At 43.2% G+C, this 24,876-nt stretch overlaps 1 protein-coding gene across 1 annotated transcript in view; it reads right to left on the bottom strand.

Annotated features, from left to right (window-relative positions):
- LOC137326837 (suppressor of tumorigenicity 14 protein homolog) overlaps positions 1-24,876 on the bottom strand; it is an 83,355-nt gene that overhangs the window by 19,756 nt on the left and 38,723 nt on the right. The window contains exons 12-15 of the mRNA XM_067992217.1: positions 19,964-20,068; positions 19,381-19,488; positions 17,088-17,207; positions 1,504-1,687 (exon numbers count right to left, since the gene is read on the bottom strand). Of these exons, the coding sequence (XP_067848318.1) occupies positions 1,504-1,687; positions 17,088-17,207; positions 19,381-19,488; positions 19,964-20,068 (517 nt within the window). The remainder of the gene's footprint in view (positions 1-1,503; positions 1,688-17,087; positions 17,208-19,380; positions 19,489-19,963; positions 20,069-24,876) is intronic.

Raw genomic sequence — 24,876 nt, 5'->3', positions numbered from 1 at the left:
GCCATAGAGATCAGATTTTATATATATCTAGCTGGATTACAACAGGGTATATTTAAATGTACATTTAAAGCTTAATTCACACCACGAAACTGAAATGTAGAGTCAGATAGATTGAAATTTTGGATGGTTAAGAACAGGACTGAAGGCTGTATGAATAGTATAGATATCGGGGAAAGAATTACTCTTGTGGTATGTGTAGCAAATCATATTAGGGGAAAAGAAAATTGGGAGGGATGTAAAACCGGTGGCCGATTTGTTATCACCCATTTTCCACTACTGCCAAAGACCAATTTCACCCTGCTGCTGGAGCCAGGAGTGTTTCTCATTTGTGGAATATAAATCAACAAAAACAACAACTACTTGCATTTATATAGTGCCTTTAATGTAGTAAAATGTCCCACAGCGCCTCACAGAAGGGTTATCAAACAAAATTTGACACTGAGCCACATAAGGAGATATTAGGACAGGTGACCAAAAGCTTGGTCAAAGAGGTAGGTTTTAAGGAGCATCTTAAAAGGAGTAGAGAGGGGGTGAGTTTTGGGGGGGAATTTCAGAGCTTAGAGCCTAGGCAGCTGAAGGCACAGCCGCCAACGGTGGAGCAATTAAAATCAGGGATGCGCAAAAGGCAAGAATTGGAGGAGCGCAGAGATCTCGGAGGGTTGTAGGGCTGGAGGAGGTTACAGAGCTAGGGAGGGGTGACACCATGGAGGGATTTGAAAACAAGGATGAGAATTTTAAAATCGAGGCATTCACAGACCGGGAGCCAATGTAGGTCAGTGAGCACAGGGGTCATTGGGATGAGTATATTTTAATGCTTCATTTAACCTCCTGCTGTTATTTTGTTGTCTGTAGAAACAGCAGAATAATAGTTGATAATTAAGTGTTAAAAAACCATAAAAATATGGGTAAAAGCATAAAAATTCTGCAGTGCCCACTCCTGGAACATCAGGAAACTTGGTGGCCACAGCCCATAATATTCCATTCATTAAAGTGAATGGACAGAAGATCATGGGCTGGGAATGTGCAGTTTCTCAATTTGCACTCCTGGTGTGAGCCAGGAGCAGGCGCAGCAAAACCTTTAACCCTAAAATGGAAAATGGACAGTTGCATCAAAATAATGAACTTTCAGCACACTCTTGCTAAATCAAGGATAGGCTGGAAGATTCATGGATTTCTCTTTAAATGTGCCCCACCTTCAATTCAGCTAGACAGAACAATGAAATACTATTATGGGTACTTTAACTGGTATTACACTTTTTAATGCTTCTAGTTTTTTACATTCTTGTATTAAAATACTCATTAAAAAAGAAAACTTTTATATTTTATTTGAATTTGAGCACTTCTGAGATTAATGTTTTATTAATCCAGTTGCCTAAAATACGATTAAACCACAAGAATTGCGTGTAAATTGAAAACAAATAATTTATTAAACAAAATACATTTCCGAAAGAACTTTTGCAGCTCTTACAAATTCAGGATGACAATGATCATATTCCTACATACCGTATAGAGTCGGAGTCTTGGAAGCAATGGCCAGCTGAAACGAGCCAACGATTTGAAACAATGGATGCCCCACAAATATGTCCATACATTCCCATCTGCAGACTAACTTGCCAAGGCCATTTCCCATTCTTGGCATCTTCACCCCCAACTATTTTTGTTTTCTTGGTTGGACTTATTCCACAACCTGAAACAGATTTGGAGATTTATATTTTCTAACTGCATTACATTCCACCAATTTAATTGAACGCATTTTCCAGTATTACAGTCTAAATAATTTCTATATGTTAACTGTGATACTTCTTGACCTGTCATCAAAATAAAACAAGCCAAAAATAACTCTTTTTTAGATCAGGTGCAATGATTTCTGAATGGATTTCACACTAATAGAGCCAAGGAAAAAGTGTAATACAGGTTTGTTTATAAATCTTTGCCATTGTGGTTAATAATATTCAAGAAACTGTCGACAGGATTGCAGAGTACCTGATACCAGAATAGACTAACCTGGTACTTAGCATGTACCAGTACTGACCTGGAGCCATAAATCAAGGCTACACTACAACTAGGAAACCGTACAAAAATGTTACTCCCCATTAGGACAATAGTGAGCTTATTATGGGCCTATACCGATGACCCTACTGCTGGGAATATAGGATCATTAGCTGTAAATATGACAAATGTATAAGGACTACGGGGATGAATTTCCACGAGGGTTCTCACACTCGTCTACTGTAACTTTGACGGAAGAGCCGCAGAAACCCCGGAAAAATGGAGTAAATACCGTTTATGCTGTTTTCCCAGGATTTCTGCGGCTCTTCCACTGAAGTTACGGTGAATGAGCTGGAGAACCCTCACCAAAATCCATCTCTATTCCTCTAATATTAACTCATATCGTTATGCAAAACATGCATGCACTAACATTTCTTTAAAGTAAATATTCACATCATAAAATTTATGTTTTATGAATTTGTCATCTGAAATGCCAGAAAAAATAATAATGTGAAAGTTAATTACAAAAGTTTAATTATCTGCCATATATAATAAAGTTCACTCTATTAATATATACCAAACCTTTTTATATTGGAAGGTTGTGGACAGAGCCTCTGCTGCACTCTCTGACTTTTCTCAATGGCCTAAGGTGCAAGCCATCAGTGCCTGATAAGAACATAAGGAATAGGAGCAGGAGTTGGCCATATGGCCCCTCGAGCCTGCTCCGCCATTGAATAAGATCATGGCTGATCTTCAACCTCAACTCCACTTTCTTGCCCGATCCCCATATCCCTTGATTCCCCTAGAGTCCAAAAATCTATCTATCTCAGCCTTGAATATACTCAAAGACTCAGCATCCACAGCCCTTTGGGGTCGAGATTTCCAAAGATTCACAACCCTCCGAGTGAAGAAATTTCTCCTCATCTCAGACTTAAATGGCTGACCCCTTATCCTGCGACTATGACCTCTAGTTCTAGACTCTCCAGCTAGGGCAAACAACCCCTCAGCCTCTACCCTGTCAAGCCTCTTCAGAATCTTTTATGTTTCAATGAGATCCTCTCTCATTCTTCTAAACACCAGACAGTATAGGCCCATTCTACTCAACCTCTTCTTATAGGACAACCCTCTCATCCCAGGAGTTAATCTAGTGAACCTTCGCTGCACCGCCTCTAAGGTAAGTATATCCTTCCTTAGATAAGGAGACCAAAACTGTACACAGTACTCCAGGTGAGGTCTCACCAAAGTCCTGTATAATTATAGCAAGACTTCCTTACTCTTGTACTTCAACCCCCTTGCAATAAAGGCCAACGTGCTATTTGCCTTCCTAATTGCTTGCTGTACCTGCATGCTAACTTTTTATGTTTCTTGTACCAGGACATCCAAGTCTCTCTGGACACCAACATTTAATAGTTTCTCACCATTTAAAAAATATTCTGTTTTTCTATTCTTCCTACCAAAGTGAATAACCTCACATTTCCTCACATTATAATTATCACAAGATAATTACAGGAGAGGAAGGCCATTTGGCCCATCTAATTCATTCATCCAGAAAAATCCTAACGTCACCCCACTGCAGAATCCAGTTGTTTCTTAAATGATTCCAGGGCTTTGCCTCCACTGGAAGTTTATTCTACATGTTGGTCACTCTTTGTGTGAAGAAAAATTTCCTGATATCTGTCCTAAAAGTACCCTTCTCTAGTTTTAACCTGTACCTCCTTATTCTACTCCCGTGGTTTCATTTAAAGTAATATTCTGGATTAACTTTTTCCATACATTAACCATCTTGCATTATAAGATCACCTCTCAGATGACTTCTTTCCAGGCTGAAAAACCTACATTTCTTCAGCCTTTCCTCATAACTCAGACCCTTGACACTGGGGACTCCCTCATAACAATCGTTAATGCCTCACAAATCTCCTCCCTAGTGTCCTTCAGAATTCTGGGGTGAATACCATCTATCCCTGGGGATTTATTTGTTTTGAGCCAGATTAACCTCTTGAGCACTTTCATGTCATCTCTAACAAAAATTATTGATTTTACTTGAGATAACTTTGTTTGGAAGGGGATGTTTCTCATGACTTCCCTTGTAAATACTTGAGAAAGTATTCATTCAGAAAATGAACTATTTTGTGCACGTCATCAGTTTCAAGCCCATTTATAGCTTTTATGGTTTTCATCTCTACTCTGACTGCCCTCTTGCTGTTGTGGCACTGAAAGAATTTTTACTGTTATGCTTAACTTCAGCAGCTATGCTTTTTCCACATCTCTTTGCCTCTCTGATCATCTTTTCAATGTTTCTGCAATTTCTTGTATTCATCCCAGTGAGTCCCTTCACCTTTCCCCCTGCAGCATCCATTTAGGGTCATTTGTGTTTAGTCTGAACTTGTTGTTTTTGGGAATGTATTTATCCTCTGTGCTCAGTATTATACCTTTAAATATGTGAATTTGCATCTACTGAAGTGTTGTTGAACAACCTCCCCCAAATTATTCTCTTTAGTTGTTCTCTAATTTCATCAAATTTAGCCCTTTCAAAGTTATGTACCTGGCTCCTGGTCCTGGATAATCAACTTTATCATTTACAAATTCCAGATCAAGATGAGTATTGCATCTTGTGGCTTCCTTGATGAATTGTGTTAAGTAGCAATCATGCACTACATCTACCAGCTCTGACTCTAAACAACTTGGGTTTTCCCAGTTTATATTTGGTTGATTGAAATCTCCCATTAAAATAACATTCCTGTTTTCACATACACTTCCTAACTCTTCATACTGTCCTGCTCATGCTGACATTGTGGTATATAGATACCCCTAGTATTAGCTTGGAATTTTTGCATCAGTGATGGCTACCCAGAGTTCATTTTGTAGCTCTCTACCTCCCACAGGATTAACTACTTTTACCTCCCAGGTATCTCTGACTTATAGAGTTACACCATCTTCTTTTCTGTCCACTCCATCTCCCTGAATGTTATATTCATTGCATCCTCTGGATTAAGCCATGTTCCTGATATTTCCACCACATCATAGTTCCCTATTGCCATAACTTCTGTCATGTTATTGCAAATGCTTCTAGCATTCATGCATATACATCTTATTATAGCTTCCTCTCATGCTCCCCTGTGCCTGGTTTCTGGATCCAGGCACTGTCCAACATAGCAGAAAGATATCTCTGGGTATCTGATCTATATCTACCTGTAGGCTGCCTTCTACCCTATAAATTGTCTGGTCTAGAATCCTGCTTCTTTCCTGATCAACCCTCCACCCGCCCCCCACCCCTCCCCCCCACCACAACTTGTCTAGTTTAAATTATTTTCTACCGCTGTCTCAATGTTCCTCGCAAGTCTTTTTGTCGATACCTGATTTAAGTGTAGCCCATCTCTCCTGTACCAATCCTTTTTATTCTGGAAGGATTACCAGTTACTTGTGAAGGTTATATTGTTGTTCTCACACCATGCTATCAGCCACTCATTTACATCCTCAAATGTTCTCCTCCTTTCCCAAATACTGGAAACATACCACAAAGTGTTACTTTGCATTTTCTATCTGAGTTTTGAGCCACTCCTCATATAAGTGGCTTTTAATGCTCCAAAATTATTTCTCCCAATGTCATTTACCCTTACTACCACTATGTCCCTACCTGTCTCCCCTTCAATATCCCTTCTAACCTTTCCTCAATATGTACTGCTCTAGCTTCAGGTATACAGCTCACCATCCTGAAGGTAATGTCCTAATGACAAACATGGCTATCCACTTTACTGGGCAAAGAATCATCTACAATTACAAACTCAGTGACCTGGAAACTGTGGCCCCAATGTGTATGGGGAGTCGGTGAGAGTGCCGGGGAAGCTGAAAACTGCCAAAGAACCAAGGGACGGCAAGGCTGGAGACATGGAAGTTCAGCCAAACTTAACGGCAGGACTTCATTCTCATTTTTTCCTTTTGTTGCCCACCTGGCAGCTGGCCAAATTGACAGCCTGGCCGGGCAAGAAAACCAGCAGCAGGAGGCCACAGCTGGGGACCCTTGGGGACGGTCCCCGGCAATCGGAAAGGGGATGGTTGGCGTTCGGGGCGTGGGGGGACGGCCGCGAGTGGCTGGAGGGAAAGTGAACCCACGACGGGCAGAGGGGAGGCCAAAGACTTCCTTAGGGGGGCGGAAGGGTGCATTCCTGCTCCTCCTGGCCCACAAGGAGTGCTATGAAAGGCTCCCGCCCCTCTTTCACTGTCGGGTTTCCTGACCCTTAGGAAACCTATGCTGTGTTTGTAAAATTTAAACTGGGCTCCCAATTGCACTATGGGATCCCGATTTGAGTATGTTAATGGAGTGCCCTGCCTCTCCATGGCGGGACACTCAGACACCACGAAACTCACCGTCATATAAATGGCAGCGGACGCGTGCGCAGCGGGTTGGGGTCATGTTCCCCGTTTTTTCATTTTAATCCACACACCCACCCCCCCCAACTCCCTCCCCTCCTGCCCATCGTTGGGGGGTTAATATCGAGGCCTGTGTCTTTGTCCAGGCTGTACTCTCTGGTTTTCTAACCACCTTTACTTCTGGAACTTTGTAACCTTCTGCAAAATTGGACAGTGCCTGGTATCTGTTCGCTAGTGTAATCTCTTGAGCAGCTTCACAGGGTTTCCTACATTTCTTGCTTCTCTTGTCAACCTTATCCACTTTGAATTCTGTTAATTTTCTTAGAAATAACTATAAAAAACAAATTTGTTCCATCAATTGTTCCACATCACCTCCAGGACATCTACATTCTCAGTTCCCCTATTAGCTGTAAAAACTGACACAAAAAATATATCTCTGCAATATCTTTCTCTTCCACAACTAGATTCCCTACTTCATCCCTCAGCAGTTCAATGCTCTCTTCAATTATTCTTTTACTTCATATACACTTTGAAAAGCTATCTCCTTGTCTGTTATCTGCCAGTCTTTTTCATATTCCCCTTTAGCCTTACTAATCTCCCTTTTACCTTCCCACTATACTTTCTATAATCCATATGATTTTCTTTAGTATTGTTAGCACTAGTTTTATCATTTACCTCCCTTTTAACTTTCAGTTTAGTTTTAATCTATCCATTTATCCGTGGAACTCTAGCCGTTAATGCATGCCCTTTCTGCCTTATAGGAATATTACTTATTTAAACAAAGAAAGTGATGCCCATACTTGGGTGTATAAAAATTGCCTATGGCTGCCATTTTCCTTATCTCATTAGCACGGCAGATAACAGGAAAGTGAGAACTATTCGAGTCTGGAGCCACAGTTACAAAGGTATAAAAAAGGTTTAAATGCTCTACCTGTGGCACAGATCCCCATTGTTGATGGGCACAGGTTACAAGTTATGCACTGATTCATATTGCAATGAATTTTGTATACGCAGTTTTGCAGGCCCAAAGGAGGCCACGCTTCAAGCAAGCACAACCCTCATTTACATTGAATAATTACTTAAGTAAGGTCCCACACAGAATTTCATGATTTCCACAGAAGCTCCCACCCCAGCACACAACTTGCCCATATAAAATAGGCACATGACTGTTCCACGCGCCTGGCCTGCTTTAGAATAATCCTTAACGAAAGGTTGCTATTGTTTGAGTTGGTGGTAGATTGTAAGTTTTCTGACAATGAGTATTTATCTATTCTGTTTAGCATTTCGCATAGCTTCTTTTTTGCCATTTCATTTTTGTTAAAACCTTCAGTTTGCTAAGGAAGACTTTCCTACATTCTTTTCAGTTGCTGTTCACCCCTACTTGTGTATGTTGGAGGATATCTTGTCTTCGGCAGACTATCTGCTGCAATCTGACTGTCAGACAACTTCAAGATCTGAGACAGCTGTGTAAGTCACAACTGCAGTAAGCTTCTATTCTACAGGATCCTTCTGGATCACCACAGGGACATCTGCCAGATACGTCTGTGTGCAGTTCATACCTGAATAAAGCAAGTGACTGATGCAATGCTTTCCAAGGGAAACAACTTTACAACTTTTACAATGAAAAGCAGCCAACAACTGAAGAGTGGATAGAACTTTAACCAGCTGGCAGTCCTCCAAACAATCCAGATAGAAATACATGGAATTGATGTGGCCATCTGGGCTCCTCATATCAACCCTGGTGCATAAATGAACAGGAAGGGATACTACTCTGTAAATGTTTAGGTGGTTTTGGACCACAGAAACTTGATCCTGCACATTAAAGATATAAAAACAGATAGTAAGAGCTTCTACAAGTATGTCAAAAGCAAGAGAGTAGCAAAAGTAAACGTGGGTCCCTTAGAGGCTGAGACAGAAGAAATTATAATGAGGGATAAGGAAATGGCAGAGACATTAAACAAATATTTTGTTTCTATCTTCACAGTAGAAGACACAAAAAACATACTAGAAATAGTGGGGAATCAAGGGTCTAATGAGAGTGAGGAACTTAAAGTGATTCATATTTGTAAAGAAAAAGTACTGGAGAAAAGCTGACAAATCCCCTAGGACCTGATGGCCTACATCCCAGGGTTCTAAAAGAAGTGGCTGCAGAGATCTTCCAAAAGATCTGGTTGTGATCTTCCAAAATTCCCTAGATTCTAGAACAGGCGCAGTGGATTGGAAGATAGCAAATGTAACCATTATTCAAGAAAGGAGGGAGAGAGAAAATAGGGAACTACAGGCCAGTTAACCTGACATCAGTAGTCGCAAAAATGCTGAATTTATTATTAAGGACATGCTAACGGGGCACTTAGAAAGTCATAATATGATTAGGATGTGGAGACAGGGAAGTCTATTGTCAATTTATCCGACCACACCCTTCAACCAGACGAAATCGAAGTTCTCAGCCGAGGGCTCAATTTCTGCCCCACTACCAAAATGGACCCCACTAGTCTCGCGGCGGACACAGAGGAATTCATCAGGAGAATGAGGCTCCGGGAATTCTACCACAAACCCCAAGATTTCAGCAGCGAACCCAATGAGACAATCGACGATCCGGAACAGCAGACAGAGGGATCCGCGGTACAGCAACCGAAGAGGAAAGAGTCAAACTGGACTCCTCCGGAGGGTCGCTGCCCTCAGCTGGACATGTATGCTCAAGCTGTCAGGAAATGCGTCAATGCCAGATTCATCAGCCGCACTCAGAAGACAGTCCAGAATGTCACCCGAGCACAACGCAACGCCATCAACGCTCTCAAGACCAACCGCAACATCGTCATCAAACCAGCGGACAAAGGAGGAGCCATAGTCATACAGAACAGACTATTGCAAAGAAGCATACCGACAACTGGACAACCAGGAACACTACAGACGGTTACCCGCAGATCCGACCAAAGAACACACCCACCAGCTCAACAAACTGATCAAGACCTTCGATCCAGACCTTCAAAGCATCCTACGCACTCTCATCCCACGTAATCCCCGCGTGGGAGACTTCTACTGCCTCCCAAAGATACACAAAGCCAACACACCCGGACGTCCCATCGTATCAGGCAACAGAACCCTGTGTGAGAACCTCTCTGGATACATCGAGGGCATCCTGAAACCCATCGTACAGGGAACCCCCAGCTTCTGTCGCGACACTACAGACTTCCTACAAAAACTCAGTACCCACGGACCAGTTGAACCAGGAACACTTCTCACCACGATGGACGTCTCGGCACTATACACCAGTATCCCCCACGATGACAGCATCGCTGCGACAGCATCAATACTCAACACCAACAACAGCCAATCTCCGGAAGCCATCCTACAACTCATCCGCTTCATCCTGGATCACAATGTCTTCACCTTCGATAACCAGTTCTTTACCCAAACACACGGAACAGCCATGGGGACCAAATTCGCACCCCAATACGCCAACATTTTCATGCACAAGTTCGAGCAGGACTTCTTCACTGCACAAGACCTCCAACCAACACTGTACACCAGATACATCGACGACATTTTCTTTCTATGGACCCACGGCAAGGAATCACTAAAGAGACTACACGATAACATCAACAAGTTCCATCCCACCATCAAGCTCACCATGGACTACTCCTCAGAATCAGTTTCTTTCTTGGACACACGAATCTCCATCAAAGACGGGCACCTCAGCACCTCACTCTACCGCAAGCCCACGGACAACCTCACGATGCTCCACTTTTCCAGCTTCCACCCTAACCACGTCAAAGAGGCCATCCCCTATGGACAGGCCCTGCGAATACACAGGGTCTGCTCAGACGAGGAGGAACGCGATGGACACCTACAGACGCTGAAAGACGCCCTCGTAAGAACGGGATATGACGCTCGACTCATCGATCGACAGTTCCGACGGGCCACAGCAAAAAATCGCATAGACCTCCTCAGGAGACTAACACGGGACGCAACCAACAGAGTACCCTTTGTCGTCCAGTACTTCCCCGGAGCGGAGAAACTACGCCATGTTCTCCGCAGCCTTCAACATGTCATCAATGAGGACAAACACCTCGCTATGGCCATCCCCACACCTCCACTACTCGCCTTTAAACAGCCACCCAACCTCAAACAGACCATCGTTCGCAGCAAATTACCTAGCTTTCAAGAGAACAGCGTCCACGACACCACACAACCCTGCCACGGTAACCTCTGCAAGACATGCCAGATCATCGACACAGATACCACCATCACACGAGAGGACACCACCCACCAGGTGCATGGTTCATACTCCTGTGACTCGGCCAACGTTGTCTACCTCATACGTTGCAGGAAAGGATGCCCCAGAGCATGGTATATTGGCGAGACCATGCAGACGCTGCGACAACGGATGAACGGACACCGCGCAACAATCGCCAAACAGGAGGGTTCCCTCCCAGTCGGGGAACACTTCAGCAGTCATGGACATTCATCCACCGACCTTCGGGTAAGCGTACTCCAAGGCGGCCTTCGAGACACACGACAACGCAAAATCGTCGAGCAGAAATTGATAGCCAAGTTCCGCACCCATGAGGACGGCCTCAACCGGGATCTTGGGTTCATGTCACGCTACACGTTACCCCACCAGCGAACAAATGTTATCTGTTTTTAATATAATGGGTCATTTGCTGGCTTTCTCTGCCTTCCGGATGTTTCTGCCTCTCTCTGTTTTTTTTCCTGTTTGTTTTTTTGTTGAATGTGTATTCGGGGGTTCTGCAGGTGACACCTCTCTGTCTGAACACGGTGATTGCCTTGGCAACGGGCAGTTGCAGGGGCATTCTGTAAACACCATGTATTGTTCTATATGTATAAATGCGTAGGCTTCGAGGAGCTCCTGAACATTTACCTGAGGAAGGAGGAAGCCTCCGAAAGCTTGTGAATTTAAAATAAAATTGCTGGACTATAACTTGGTGTTGTAAAATTGTTTACAATAATATGATTAGGCAGAGTAGACATGGTTTTATGAAAGGGAAATCGTATTTGACAAATTAGAGTTTTTTGAGGATGTAACTAGCAGGGTAGATAAAGGGGAACCAGTGAATGTAGTATATTTAGATTTTCAAAAGACATTCTATAAGGTGCCACACAAAACATTGTTACACGAGATAAGGGCTCATGGAGTTGGGGTTAATATAGTAACATGTATTGAGGATTGGTTAACGGACAGAAAACAGAGAGTAGGAATAAACGGGTTATTTTCTGGTAGGCAGGCTGTAATTAGTGGGGTGCCGCAAGGATCAGTGCTTGGGCCTCAGCTATTTACAATCTATATTAATGACTTAGATGAGGGGACCGAGCGTAATATATCCAAGTTTGCTGACAATACAAAGCTAGGTGGGAAAGTAAGCTGTGAGGCGGACACAAAGAAGCTGCAAAGGGATATAGACAGGTTAAGTGAGTGGGTAAGAAGGTGGCAGATTGAGTATAATGTGTGAAAAGGTGAGGTTATTCACTTTAGTAGGAAGAAAGAAAAACAGAATATTTTTTTAAATGGTGAGAAACTAATAAATGTTGGTGTTCAGAGGGATTTGGATATTGTTGTACACGAAACACAGACAGTTAACAGTCAGGTATAACAAGCAATTAGGAAGGCAAATGGTATGCTGGCCTTTATTGCAAGGGGGTTGGAGTACAAGAGTAAGAAAGTCTCACTGCAATTGTACAGGGCTTTGGTGAGACCACACCTGGAGTACTGCGTACAGTTTTGGTCTCCTTACCTAAGGAAGGATATACTTGCCTTAGAGGCGGTGCAACGAAGGTTCACTAGATTGTTTCCTGGGATGAGAGGGTTGTCCTATGAGGAGTGATTGAGTAGAATGGGCCTATACTGTCTGAAGTTTAAAGAATGAGAGGGGATCTAATTGAAACATAAGATTCTGAGAGGCTTGACAGGGTAGATGCTGAGAGGCTGTTTCCTCTGGCTGGAGAGTCTAGAACTAGGGGGCATAGTCTCAGGATAAGAGGTCGGCCACTTCGAACTGAGAAGAGGAGAAATTTCTTCACTCAGAGGGTTGTGAATCTTTGGAATTCTCTACCCCCAGAGGGCTGTGGATGCTCAGTCGTTGAGTAGATTCAAGACTGACATCATTACATTTTTGGACTCTTAAGGGAATCAAGGGCTATGGGGATAAGGCGGGAAAGTGGAGTTGAGGTTGCAGATCAGCCATGATCTTATTGAATGGCGGAGCAGGCTCGAGTATGGCCTACTCCTGCTCCTATTTCTTATGTTCTTATTATTGCTCATTATCAAAGGAGCACTCATAGTGCTTTTATTATGTAGCAATCCATTGTGCCTGCAATATTTGACAGTCCCAAGAAAATGAACAGATGGCTGTTGGGAAACTAGGGTTACCTCTTGCATCCATGGCTTATGACCCCAGCTAGAAACTCCAATCAGAGGCTGAATGCAAATACAATGATGCTCATGTCACCATCCCTAACTGAGCTGCAACATCTGTCTACATTCCTGCAGCCGTAGCTGGGAACCATTTCTAGGGCAGGGATGGCTCTATCGTTAGCTTTGAATGTACAGGTTCCGTTGAATTTTAATTCCACTGTATCCTTCAAAACAACAGCAAGATATGGTTGCCAAATCTCCAAACCTGCAGTGCACAGCTGCATCATGCTAGTCACAGAGGCCTTGTTTGCACAGGTTGATCAACTCATCTATTTCCCCCCAAGAAAATGAGCAAAAACACAACTTTGTTCTGCAAAGGGGCTTTGCCATGGAACAGACAGAAGACAGGCAGCAGTAACTAGTGGCAGAAGACAATCCTAACCAAGAGACAGAAGACATATCTGCACAAACAACTGGTTATTCAACAGAAGTCTGACGGTAGACTGCAATAGATGACATATTTACAGGTAGATAAGGTGGTTAAGAAGGCATACGGGATACTTTCCTTTATTAGCCGAGGCATAAAATATAGGAGCAGGGAGATTATGCTAGAACTGTATAAAACACTAGTTAGGCCACAGCTTGAGTACTGCGTACCGTTCTGGTCACCACAGTACAGGAAAGATGTGATTGCACTAGAGAGGGTACAGAGGAGATTTACGAGGATGTTGCCAGGACTGGAGAATTTTAGCTATGAGGAAAGACTGGATAGGCTGGGGTTGTTTTCATTGCAACAGAGGAGGCTGAGGGGAGATTTAATTGAGGTGTATAAAATTATGAGGGGCCTAAATAGAGTGGATAGGAAGGACCTATTTCCCTTAGCAGAGAGGTCAATAACCAGGGGGCATAGATTTAAAGTAATCTGTAGAAGGATTAGAGGGGAGCTGAGGAAAACATTTTTCACTCAGAGGGTGATAGGAGTCTGGAACTCACTACCTGAAAGGGTGGTAGAAGCAGAAACCCTCATCACATTTAAAAAGTACTTGGATATGCACTTGAAGTGTCATAACATACAAGCTACAGACAAAGTGCTGGAAAGTGGGATTAGGCTGGATGGCCTGGATGCCAAACTCCAAGCAAATGTGATGGAAACCATGCCTGAGTTTATGATCTTGGCCAACTATGTTCACCGTGGTGATCTGTAGTTCAGTCTGGTGATCATGAAGATGTGGATTGTGGACGTCTCCATAGACACCCTAAACTGAACAGGCTGCTTGGCACACTCTCAAGTGGCTCCAGCAAGTATTGATATTGAGCTCCCAAACTACATTCACAGGCAGTCTCTGGGCTTGGCAAAGAGTCTTCAAGATGGTCCTCCAAGCAGCAGATTGCTTGTCTGTCACTTGCTCCTTCTCACTTATTCTTTGTGCTTCAAGTAGATATATTTGGATGTATTTGTGTTGGTATTTGCCGCTGGAGGAGTAGGTGATATATGGTGCTTTAAGGTGCTTGGTTGGGTCTGGTTAGTCGGTAGTGGCATTACTTGCTCTTGGAAACCTAGCAGAAAAGGAGATCTTTTACAATATTAACAGCAAGGCATCCCTTAAAACACAACTTCGCATTGCAGTGTGTTAAGCTGTGGTGTCTGTGTTTGGGGGAGTGAATGAGTGATCAAATAAGGAGATATGGAATGAAAAGCAAAGGATACAGCCCTGAATTTTTGGAAGGCCGCTGACCTCTATCTCCTTCTATTGTCTCCTGGTCCAAAATCGCCACACGCTCTCCTCATTAGGAATCAAAGGTCACAGCTTAGGTGACCACCCGCCCACCCCTGTCCCCTCCTGTCTGCACACTTTGCCTTCTGTTATGTACAGCCTTCTGCAAACAGATATAAAATAAATATATTTTGGAAAGAGGCATGCTATGTGTTGCCCATGTGTCCAGGCCAACATGCAGCATTCACAGACCTCAGCTTGGCAGTGTTCTTCATGCTTGCCACATTTAATGGTGCACAGGGTACACACATTGTTCTGTACTGCACAGTGCCCTGGTACAAGATGTATGAAGTATTTGAACAGTTGGCAAAGTGCCTCTGTGATGGTACACAAAGTTTAGCTTGAAGTGCAGTTTACATACAGTAAAAGGCAGCATTGTGAAATCAAGCCACATATCAGCACACTTATGGCAATCTTATGAAGCCCAGCAAACTTTCTTTTCACTTGCTGCCTGGTTTTGCCACAGATGAGATTACATTTACTTGCTTCGTCACCTTAATCCACGGTCCTCTTGCATTGCTGTTTACTGCAGGATGGCTCTCTCCTCCAAAAAGAGTAGTCGAGGCAGCACCTCTAAGGCACTGTCACGTAATGTTCTGCAGACAGCCATTTTCTATTTCCCCGCATCAAGACAAGTTTAAGGGCAGATAGCCCATTTCAACGTGTTGGCACTGCACAGTGTGTTATGTACTAAATGCAAAGAGCAGCAAAATATTATTCAAAGTAGTACACGGTCAGCGTTTTTCCCTGCAGCCACATGGAGTGCCTGATATGCATCAGCACCCCCATAAAGATGCTTGCAACTGCCGGATCACCCCAAACACCAACCCTGTGCCTAGTCCACCTCCTACTCTGTGCAAGGGCACTGCAAAGTAGTGCGCATGCTGTTGGTGCTGGCAATACTCAGTCAGAGCTGAATATTGAGTTGTTAGGTGGAAGGTTTTTGTTGCCTAACTAGAATTGTGCCCTGCAACTTCAGTGCAACAAGTGCTGAGAAAAAAGGCAAAGGTTGTCTCCAAACTTTGTATGCTATCTCTGAGGTTATAGCAGCTCAATATATAGATTTGTTCCATGTCTTCTGTGGCCAAAAAATAAGGATGTACACAAAGGTAGGTAGGTAGGCACATTTACCTTGGCACTTCTGATGCCACTGAACTTCTTCTGCATTTTCTCCCAGATCCAATGGATCTGGAAGACTGCATTAACTTGGTCTTCAACCTCCACCCATGCAACTTGGCCCTGTGATTTAACAAGGGGGTGGCTCCAAAAAGGACAAGGTTCCTTTGCTGCATCTCCTCAAACAGGACCTCCAATGACTCATCTGAAAAAGTGGGAGTGTTCCCCATTGCTCTATTGCAAACTAGATGCACACCTCAACACAGCAATGGCACACACAAGTTAAGTCACGAAACCAGTCCACTCTCATTTAGTAGTGAGTAGCAACACTTTAACAGCTGCTGCTTGCCCAAAACAGGTCTGCCTTCCTGCACTTGTTTCCCCTGTGCAGGAAGCATATGGAAATGAAGGGTATTGCCTTGCAATTCAGCAAAGTGAATCCTCCCTGCTGCTTGCGCCATGGGCAAACACAGTTCAGATTTTGTCAGTCTTGCAAAATCGGGGCTATTTCGCATTTTATAAAATTTACTGATTATCTGCTGAGAGAATCTAATTCCTTACAATCTATGGCCGATCCCTGTGGTGTGGTGTACATGGCCCCAAAGCAATGATCCGCCTGTTCAATCCCAGATAGTCAGCAGTTGGAGGGGAGCATTATATGATGTTGTTTTATTTGAGAAGGGTGTTTAGAACTGGCTTTTCCATATTGTTCTGTCCCTATTATCTCCAGTGATCTATGTACAGCATGGCAGACAACTAGATGATGGTAACACATCCATTTGTTCCAGGTTGTAGAAATTAAAATGGCAGTCCTTACTCATCTTACTCTTTAGAAAAAGTAAATGCTGTTTTATAATCTTAAAGAACTGTATCATCTATTCTTAACAGTTTAGGTAAGAACTACAGCCATTCTGATTTTACTGCAGCAGTTGTACCCCTTGAGTTTTGCCTTTAAAGAATGCAAATTTCATAATCTCTGAAGCTGGATCGGAAGTCTAAATTAACCAGACTTCTAGTCCCCAATATAACTTACCTCAAAAGGGATGCAAATAGTAAGGTGTTATGACAAAGTGGTATATAAAGTTTGCATTTTACTGTTCATCCTGCTTAAACTGGCAGTGAATGTACACCCAAGTCAGTTAAGATTACTTTGCAATGATAATAACAAAGGCATTAAAGGATTTGTATGAAATTCCTCCATCTGCTATTTTAACATTTAAAATAAACAAGTTAATGCCTTTGCTAAAATACTACCAGGATTGCATAGATATAATTTCAAGACATAAGCGATGTCAAGGGAAAAGTTGTTAAGATATAAAAGAAACCATTTTGGATAGCATAATGAAGACATTCTCGACAGGTATTATTCACTACAAGGGATAATGAAAATGTATCCATCAAAAATGTGACCATGATGTGTGATCATGCTTTGCTGTGTACCACATCAACATTTTACCTCAACATACCACAGCCTGATTCATCTGATCCATCTATGCAGTCTATTTTTCCATCACATTCTGGGTTAACCTTGTTCAGACATTTTCCATTATGGCACTTATATGATGATAATGAGCAGCCTTTATGCACTGAAGGAAAGATCGCTGGTGAAAAATTGCAACGTTCAAAGAATTACTAGACAGAAGGTATTTTTCATGAAATACAAAACTTTTGTGTAGAGCTTTTATAGGGGCACCCCAGCATCACTTACATGAAAAATATTGGTCACTTATAAATTGCTGGCTAGATATAAACGAAGGGAAAACACAGTTCAATAGCTACATCTACTGGGACATTCAGAAACATCAGCCAGATGGAAAAACTTTAAATTTGCCTGCAAGTAAACTCTACCCTTTTAGTGTCACAAAAAGGTTCCTGCTTGCCGACATTCCAGGAATACTTCTATAATCTCAGAAAAATAACTTATCTACCATTTATCATTTGTATAGTAATTGATAATCCTAGTTGTGAATAAACCAGGGCGTTCAGTCTTAACTGCACCACAACTCTCTACGCTACCTGCCAGTTTAAATAAATGGAGACTCCGGCTGCCATCCACTATTAATACTCTTTTACACCACCCCATTCATTATCAGCAGTTCACTTGCACACAGCAATCTTCATCTCATATAAGAACCTCCTCATCTGTACAGAAATGAAAATAGTAAGTCTACTGCAAAAAAAAATATTTTCCATGTGGCTTACACCTGTCAATAAGCCCTTTGCTGGATGTGGTTTTTTTGCCCTTTCAGACACCCTGTACATTTTTCAATAACATTTAGAAGAATACCTGGAGAACATTAACTGTGTTCCTTGTTCAAAGCAAATTGAAATAACTACTGTGGGGTGGAATTTGGTCCCAGCCATCCCATTTACAAATAAAAGAAAAAAGAAAGACTTGCATTTATATAGCACCTTTCACGATCTCAGGACACCCCAAAGTACTTTACAGCAAATTAAGTACTTTTGAAATGTAGTCACTGTTGCAATGCAGGAAATGCGGCAGCCAATTTGAGCACAGCAAGCTCCCACAGACAGCAATGAGATAAATGACTAAATAATCTGTTTTAGGTGTTGACTGAGGGATAAGTGTTGGCCAGGACACTGGGAGAACTCCCCTGGTCGTCTTCGAATAGTGCCATGGGATGTTTGACATCCACTCGAGAAGGCAGACTGGGCCTCGGTTTAATGTCTCATCTAAAGACAGCACCTCCGACATTGCAGCACTCCTTCAGTACTGCATTGGAGTGTCAGCCCAAATTATGGCTGACTTTATTCATTCTGGGGTCAGTTTTAGATCGATCTGGTTCACTTTATATAGATTTTATTTGACTGAGCTAGTCCAAAAACAGGCTGAAAAGGTATTTTTATGTTCCAACAATCATCCCGCTGGATCAGCTGTTCTGGGACTATCATGCCGCACTAAGGAGACTACCAGACCACCTCAGACCCCTGACCAGGATCTGATTAAATGGTGCATTATAAATGACTTTTAAATGGTTTATGTCCATGATAATATGAACCTTTGCAGTAGGCAGTAATATTTATGTAGATTACCAAGTATGCTAAAAAGTTTTTAATTTTTGCAAGATTGCTTTACATTGCTCTTATATTTATGTTTTCTTTTAAGTATAAAAAGTTAACAAATTCTTTAATCTCTCAAATACAAATTATCGTTATCATTAATATCCGAATGATATACATTTCCAATAAGTTATAACTAGGTTAGGTTTTATGTAAAAAGGTTGCTGTTGGACTGACATTCCCGAATAGCTAATAGCATTCATTCTACTCTACTGCCTTAGCTTAAAAGTCATCCCTTTACTCACAAACTAAATCCTCTGTCAATTATTCTGGATGACACGCATTTTGTTGTGCAGAAATGCAGCTTGTAAAATTGCAACTGCAAGATTCTATTGCTTTTCTTCAGTCCGCTGCGTTCTGGGTAACAATTCGCATGGACATCGTAGACTGGAAATTACTGTTTGTGATATTCATGTACAAAGGATTATTACCTTTGTATATTAAGATCATGAACAGCAATGCTCAGACTCCATATAGTTCGTAGTTTTGCTTCATATCTATAGAGCTATCACTCCTGGTGATTGATGCTGAGAAAAGCCTATCCATGCAATCCAAATCGCACAGTCTATCTCATTAAAAATGTCACTATTGGTCAACTTATGCATACATTGGAGCAGGTTACTTCTAAGAAATTTTATAAAAAACAAGAAAATTAAAGTTCAATTTATAAACACTTACCTGCTCTTGTACAGTTTAGTTCATCACTTTCATCTCCACAATCATTTATTCCATCACAAACAGATCCCTGGAGAATGCAGTTTCCACTTGGGCATGTGAAATAACAATCTGAAATTTTATCAAAAACAAGTGATAACTATCTTGTTAGCACGAGCAATCATTTGTAGAACACACCTTGTGGAGACTGAATTGGTAATCAATTAGCAACACAAAAATAAGACCAAATTATTCAGAGTTGACTTGTCCATCTTAATGAATTATTATATGAAATCTTGAGATTATTGTCAATTTATTGAAGTCAATGGAGCCGACTCGCTATCACCCATTTTACACTAATACACAGAGTCAAGACTTACTCCTTGGAGTATAAATAAATAGGTGAGCATGCAGATAGAAAGGGCCATTCAAAAGGCAAATGGGATTCTGGATTTTACACATGGCAGCACTGAATATAAAAGTTGAATGCAGGAATGTTGTTGAATTTGTGCAAGACATTGCTCAGGCACTCTGCTGTGTGTATTTTACAATTTGGTTAATGTAAATAAAGAAATGTTAATACAAGACAGTAAATGGGAAAACTTACTGCACTTAGTTTCATCACTGCCATCCGGACAATCTCTCCATCCATCACAGTGGTTTTTTAAAGAAATACATGATCCATCCTTGCATTTAAATTGGTTCGGGCATGCTATTTAAACAATAAATGTGTTAATTCTGGTAAAAAGGATCATCTATTTTCTCCACTAATAAAATTTGGAGAAGATAGTACTTATACGAATTTGAACAATGGACTTTGATAAAAGTGAGGCATTTTTGTCTAAGATTTAGCATGGTATTAGCTTCCTTAATTCTGTCATGGTGCATGAAGGTTTATAATCCAGCCTCATTCACAGAAAACATGCTCTAGTTGCAATAATTAGTTCTTTTGTCTTAATCACAGGGGCCAAGCCATTCAATTCAATGCAAACATTCTGTGGGATTGGTATGAATTATGTTTGATTGCAGCTTCTTTTTGAGTTTAAAAGACAGTTATGTAAACCTGTAAAGAAAAAAATCAGGTTAATGTTTCTGGTTTATACCTTTCATCAGACCTGAAAACTAAAAGATAAATCAGACATTTAGGAAGGCTGCAAAAGACTAAAGAGAGGGAAAGAGAAACAACAGGTGCTGCGATCATGGAGGGGGCGTTAATAAAATAAACTTACAGGAAACTGTGTTTGTTTAAACGTTATCTCAGTAGTTGGAATGCACGAAGTGACTGGCTGCTATGCATCAATAGAAGCTCTTTTGGGTTCAGCTGGCCCTTGTTTCACATAGCTGAATCCTGAGACAGGCCTGTTACAGGCTGCATGGGCAGTCTGAATCATGCTTTCTGGCACCTATACAGGTATTAGAGTGGGGAAATGGGAGGATCCATATTTGTTGGCATTTTGAGAGTCAGCAACATCATCCATGCCCATTCCAGCTATGTCCAGCTACTGGCCACTGCCTCATGTGGCCATTGATTGACTTGACAGCAGACTTAATGGCACTGGTGAGATCAATGAAGTGCTCTCCCATAGTTCTCTGTAACCAGTCATCAATCCTGCTAAAGTCAGAAGAGATAGACCGTAACACTCTGGAACCATGGGCATGTATAGCAGCAGAGTGAAAATTTATGTGATAAGGACCTTTAGGGCCTCTAGCATGGGGAATTCTTGTGTCCCTTGTGTTGCCACATGTTCCATGATGAACTGTAGTATTGTGAAGCCATCCTGCATGGCATTACATATGCGCAAGGCCTCCATCCAAAACACACTGTTTGACATGGTCACCATTGCCTGCACCAAAGCACAGAAAGCATCCTTCTTTTAAAAGCAAGAGATCGAGATGCCTGGGAATGATCAGCCAAGGAGCGGTGTAAGGTAGCCATCTGCACAGCTAGTTCCTCTTCCTCCTGTGCCGCTAGCAATGCTCCTGCACACTTGTGCTGTATGTCCCACTCAGTGCACTTCCCTTCAGCTCACTCTCTAAATCCCACAGGATGGAAGTATCTGAGTTCATGCTTGGGAGGGAGAAAGTGAGTGATACTGTGTATTGTGAAGTGCTGGCATGGCTGGATGTCATGTGGCATCCTTGGCATCATCTGACAGATCTAGAGACAGAGAAGAGGAGGACAGGTTACAATGGTGTCCTAATGATTAGACTTCACATCTAGATTTCAGAAAGAGCGACATGGTAAAGGACGACAACAGTGACCTGAATTTGTAAAATGCCTTTAAAGAAACTTCCCAATTGTTTCACAGAAGAGATAGCAAGTTGGCTACAAAACAGAAAACAGAGAGTAGGGGTTAAGGGTAGCTACTCAGACTAGCAAATGGTAGGAAGTGATGTTCCACAGGGATCGGTGCTGGAACCACTGTTGTTCACAATTTACATTAACGATTTGGATTCGGGAATCAAAAGTACAATTTCAAAATTTGCAGACGACACCAAATTGGGAGGCGTAGTTAATACAATGCGTCAAAATGCAAGAAGACATTAATAAACTTGCAGAATGGGCATGTAATTGGAAAATGAATTGCAATATAGGTAAGTGTGAGGTGGTGCATTTTGGTAGGAAGAATAAGGAGGCCACATACTGCCTGGATAATAAGGGCCCGATGTTACCAGGGCTGTGGGTTCTCGGCAGGGGGGCTATCAGGCGCGTGGGTAACGCGCCCGGCGAAATCAGTCAGCTCCCCGCGCGATCGTAGCATAATTGGATCCTCTTACCTGGTCTTCCGGGTTCCCCACTGCTGATCTGCGCATCGGGCGGGCTGCGCATGCGCAGTAAGATCTGTCAGCTGGAGGAGCTCTATTTAAAGGGGCAGTCCTCCACTGACTGATGCTGCAAAAAATAGAAAAAATTACAGCATGGAGCAGCCCAGGGGGAAGGCTGCTCCCAGTTTAATGATGCCTCACTCCAGGTATCAATACACGGGGTGAGGAGGAGGGGGAGGACAGAGATCTTCCCCCCGGCGGGCGGGAGGAAGCGGCCTGCCTCTGCCAACAGTAAGGCCTGGCTCGAGGTGGCAGAGGAGGTCACCTGCACCACCAACATATCGCCCACCTGCATACATTCCCCTACACTCCGTCTGCCACATCACCCCCCCCACCCCACATCTCCTTCTGCACTGCCAACACTACTCTGTCACATCACCCCTCACACCCACTCAAACCTCATCCTCATCTCACCTCGCCAGTACTCATCCCGCCACTACCATTCAACTCAATCCTCATACAATCTCATGGCTCTGTCTCATCCTCACCCTCTCGTGCATCTCTTTCACGGCCAGCCTCACTCAACCTGCCACTACCCGTGCTGCAGCCACAGGGCATGCATCATATATGTGCAGTAGGCAGCGTAAGGCAAACGTGTCGTGAGCATGAAGGGGATGCACAAGGGTGTTTGAGGGTTTGTCACAGTTGTTACTTATATTTAATTTCTGAGCAACTCACATCACATATTATATTGGCACCATTACTGCCATGTCTTCGCGAATCTTGTCTGGTTTGTGCAATAATGCCCTTTCCTGAGGATCACTATGAAGACCCACAACTGATGCCACCCATTGTGTCACTGCAGAGTGGGTGTAGGTGTATTTTCAGGGCTTTTTTGTGAAGACGGCTGAGAGACGTCGGCGATGTCCCCGGTTGCACCCTGGAAGGATGCGGAGGAGAAGTTGTTGAGGGCAGTGGTGACTTTGACAGCGACAGGTAAGAAGATGGTGCTCGGGCCAGCCGGGAGCAGCTCGGCATGAAGGAGGCTGCAGATGTCCACGACTACATGTCGAGTGACTCTGAGCCTCCGTTTGCACTGCTGCTCAGAGAGGTCCAGGAAGCTGAGCCTCGGTCTGTGGACTCTATGGCGAGGGTAGTGCCCTTTGCGATGCATCTCTCTCTGCGGTAGCCCTCCCTCCTGCTGTGCAGGTGGATGTGTCACAGCACTCTGTTGTGGAGCTCCACGTGTCAGAGGTGGACGGCGTGGATGGCGAGGCTGGTGATGCTGTTTGCGCTCCGAGGAGGTCATGACTGCAGCTACGGCGGCCCCCATCCGGAAGATGTACATCTGAGGGGGTCCGCAAGGTAGGTACATGTCTCCGGACCCCGGGGTAAGTGTGCAAGTTGGTGAATTTGATTGTCAGGAGGAGGGTGGTGGAGGCCAAACTTTGTCCCACGTGACAGAGTGGCCTCCTGCAATGAGTGTGGGTCCCCCCCCCCCCACCTGTCAAATGGACCTTTGCAGCTGCCACAGGCTGATAGCTGCAACACGTCCATTTGAACTGGGAGTGTTTCCCCCAGTGTGGGAAACAGTCCCAGTTTGCTCTAAAATCCCACCCCTCCTCACATAATCCCTTAATCAGGTCAGTTAATGACCTGAACAAGCAAAATAAATACGTTCAAGTTGCATCCCGCTGGCTTTAATTGCCTGCGGGATTCCCACCAGCGGGGGCTGCGTGCACACGCCGGCGCATCAGTGCGGAACCCGGAAGTGCACGGGTTCGAGGCGGGCTCCGGTCCCGCTACGGGATTTCCCGATTTTCGGGGCCCCCCCGCCAGGAACGCACCCGATAGCGGGTGCTAAAATGCTGCCCTAAGAGTCTAAATGGGATAGAGGAGCAAAGGGATCTAGGGGTACAGATATACAAATCACTAAAAGCAGCGATACAGGTTGATAAGACTATAAAAAAGGCAAATCAAGCACTAGGGTTCATTTCTAGAGGGACAGAATTGAAAAGCAGAGAGGTTATGTTAAACTTGTACAGAACCTTGGTTAGACCACACTTGGAGCACTGTGCACAGTTCTCGTCTCCACATTATAGAAAGGATATAGAGGCATTGGAGAGGGTGCAAAAAAGATTCACAAGGATGATACCAGAGCTGAGAGGATGTCGTTATCCTTCCAGAAAGGCTGAACAGGCTGGGACTCTTTTCTCTAGAAAAGAGAAGGCTGAGGGTGACCTGATAGAGGTCTTTAAGATAATTCTAGGTTTTGATAGGGAAGACGTAGAGAAAATGTTTCCACTTGTGGGGGAATCCAAAGCTAGAGGTCATAAATATAAAATAGTTGCTAATAAATCCAATAGGGAATTCAGGAGAAACTTCTTTACCCAACGAGTGGTAAGAATGTGGAACGCGCTACCACAAGGAGTAATTAAGGCAAATAACATAGATGCATTTAAGGGGAAGCTAGATAAGCACGTGAGGGAGAAAGGAATAGAAGGGTATCCTGATAGGGTCAGATGAAGTAGGGACGGAGGAGGCTTGTGTGGAGCATAAACACCGGCATGGACCTGTTGGGCCAAATGACCTTTTTCTGTGCTGTAGTTTCGATGTAACTCAATGTAACAGATTGCCATAGGAAATGGAAATGGATGTCAAGCCAGGAAGAGAGATATTAGGAGAGATGATGGGGAGTTTGGTTGGAAAGATGAGTTTTGAGAAGGTATTTAAATGTGGAGAGGTAGAAAGGCA

This window comes from Heptranchias perlo, chromosome 11 (assembly GCF_035084215.1).
Source record: "Heptranchias perlo isolate sHepPer1 chromosome 11, sHepPer1.hap1, whole genome shotgun sequence".
Taxonomy (NCBI): domain Eukaryota; kingdom Metazoa; phylum Chordata; class Chondrichthyes; order Hexanchiformes; family Hexanchidae; genus Heptranchias; species Heptranchias perlo.
The sequence above is the reverse complement of the archived record's forward strand: the minus strand, read 5'-3'. Positions and strand labels throughout refer to the sequence as shown.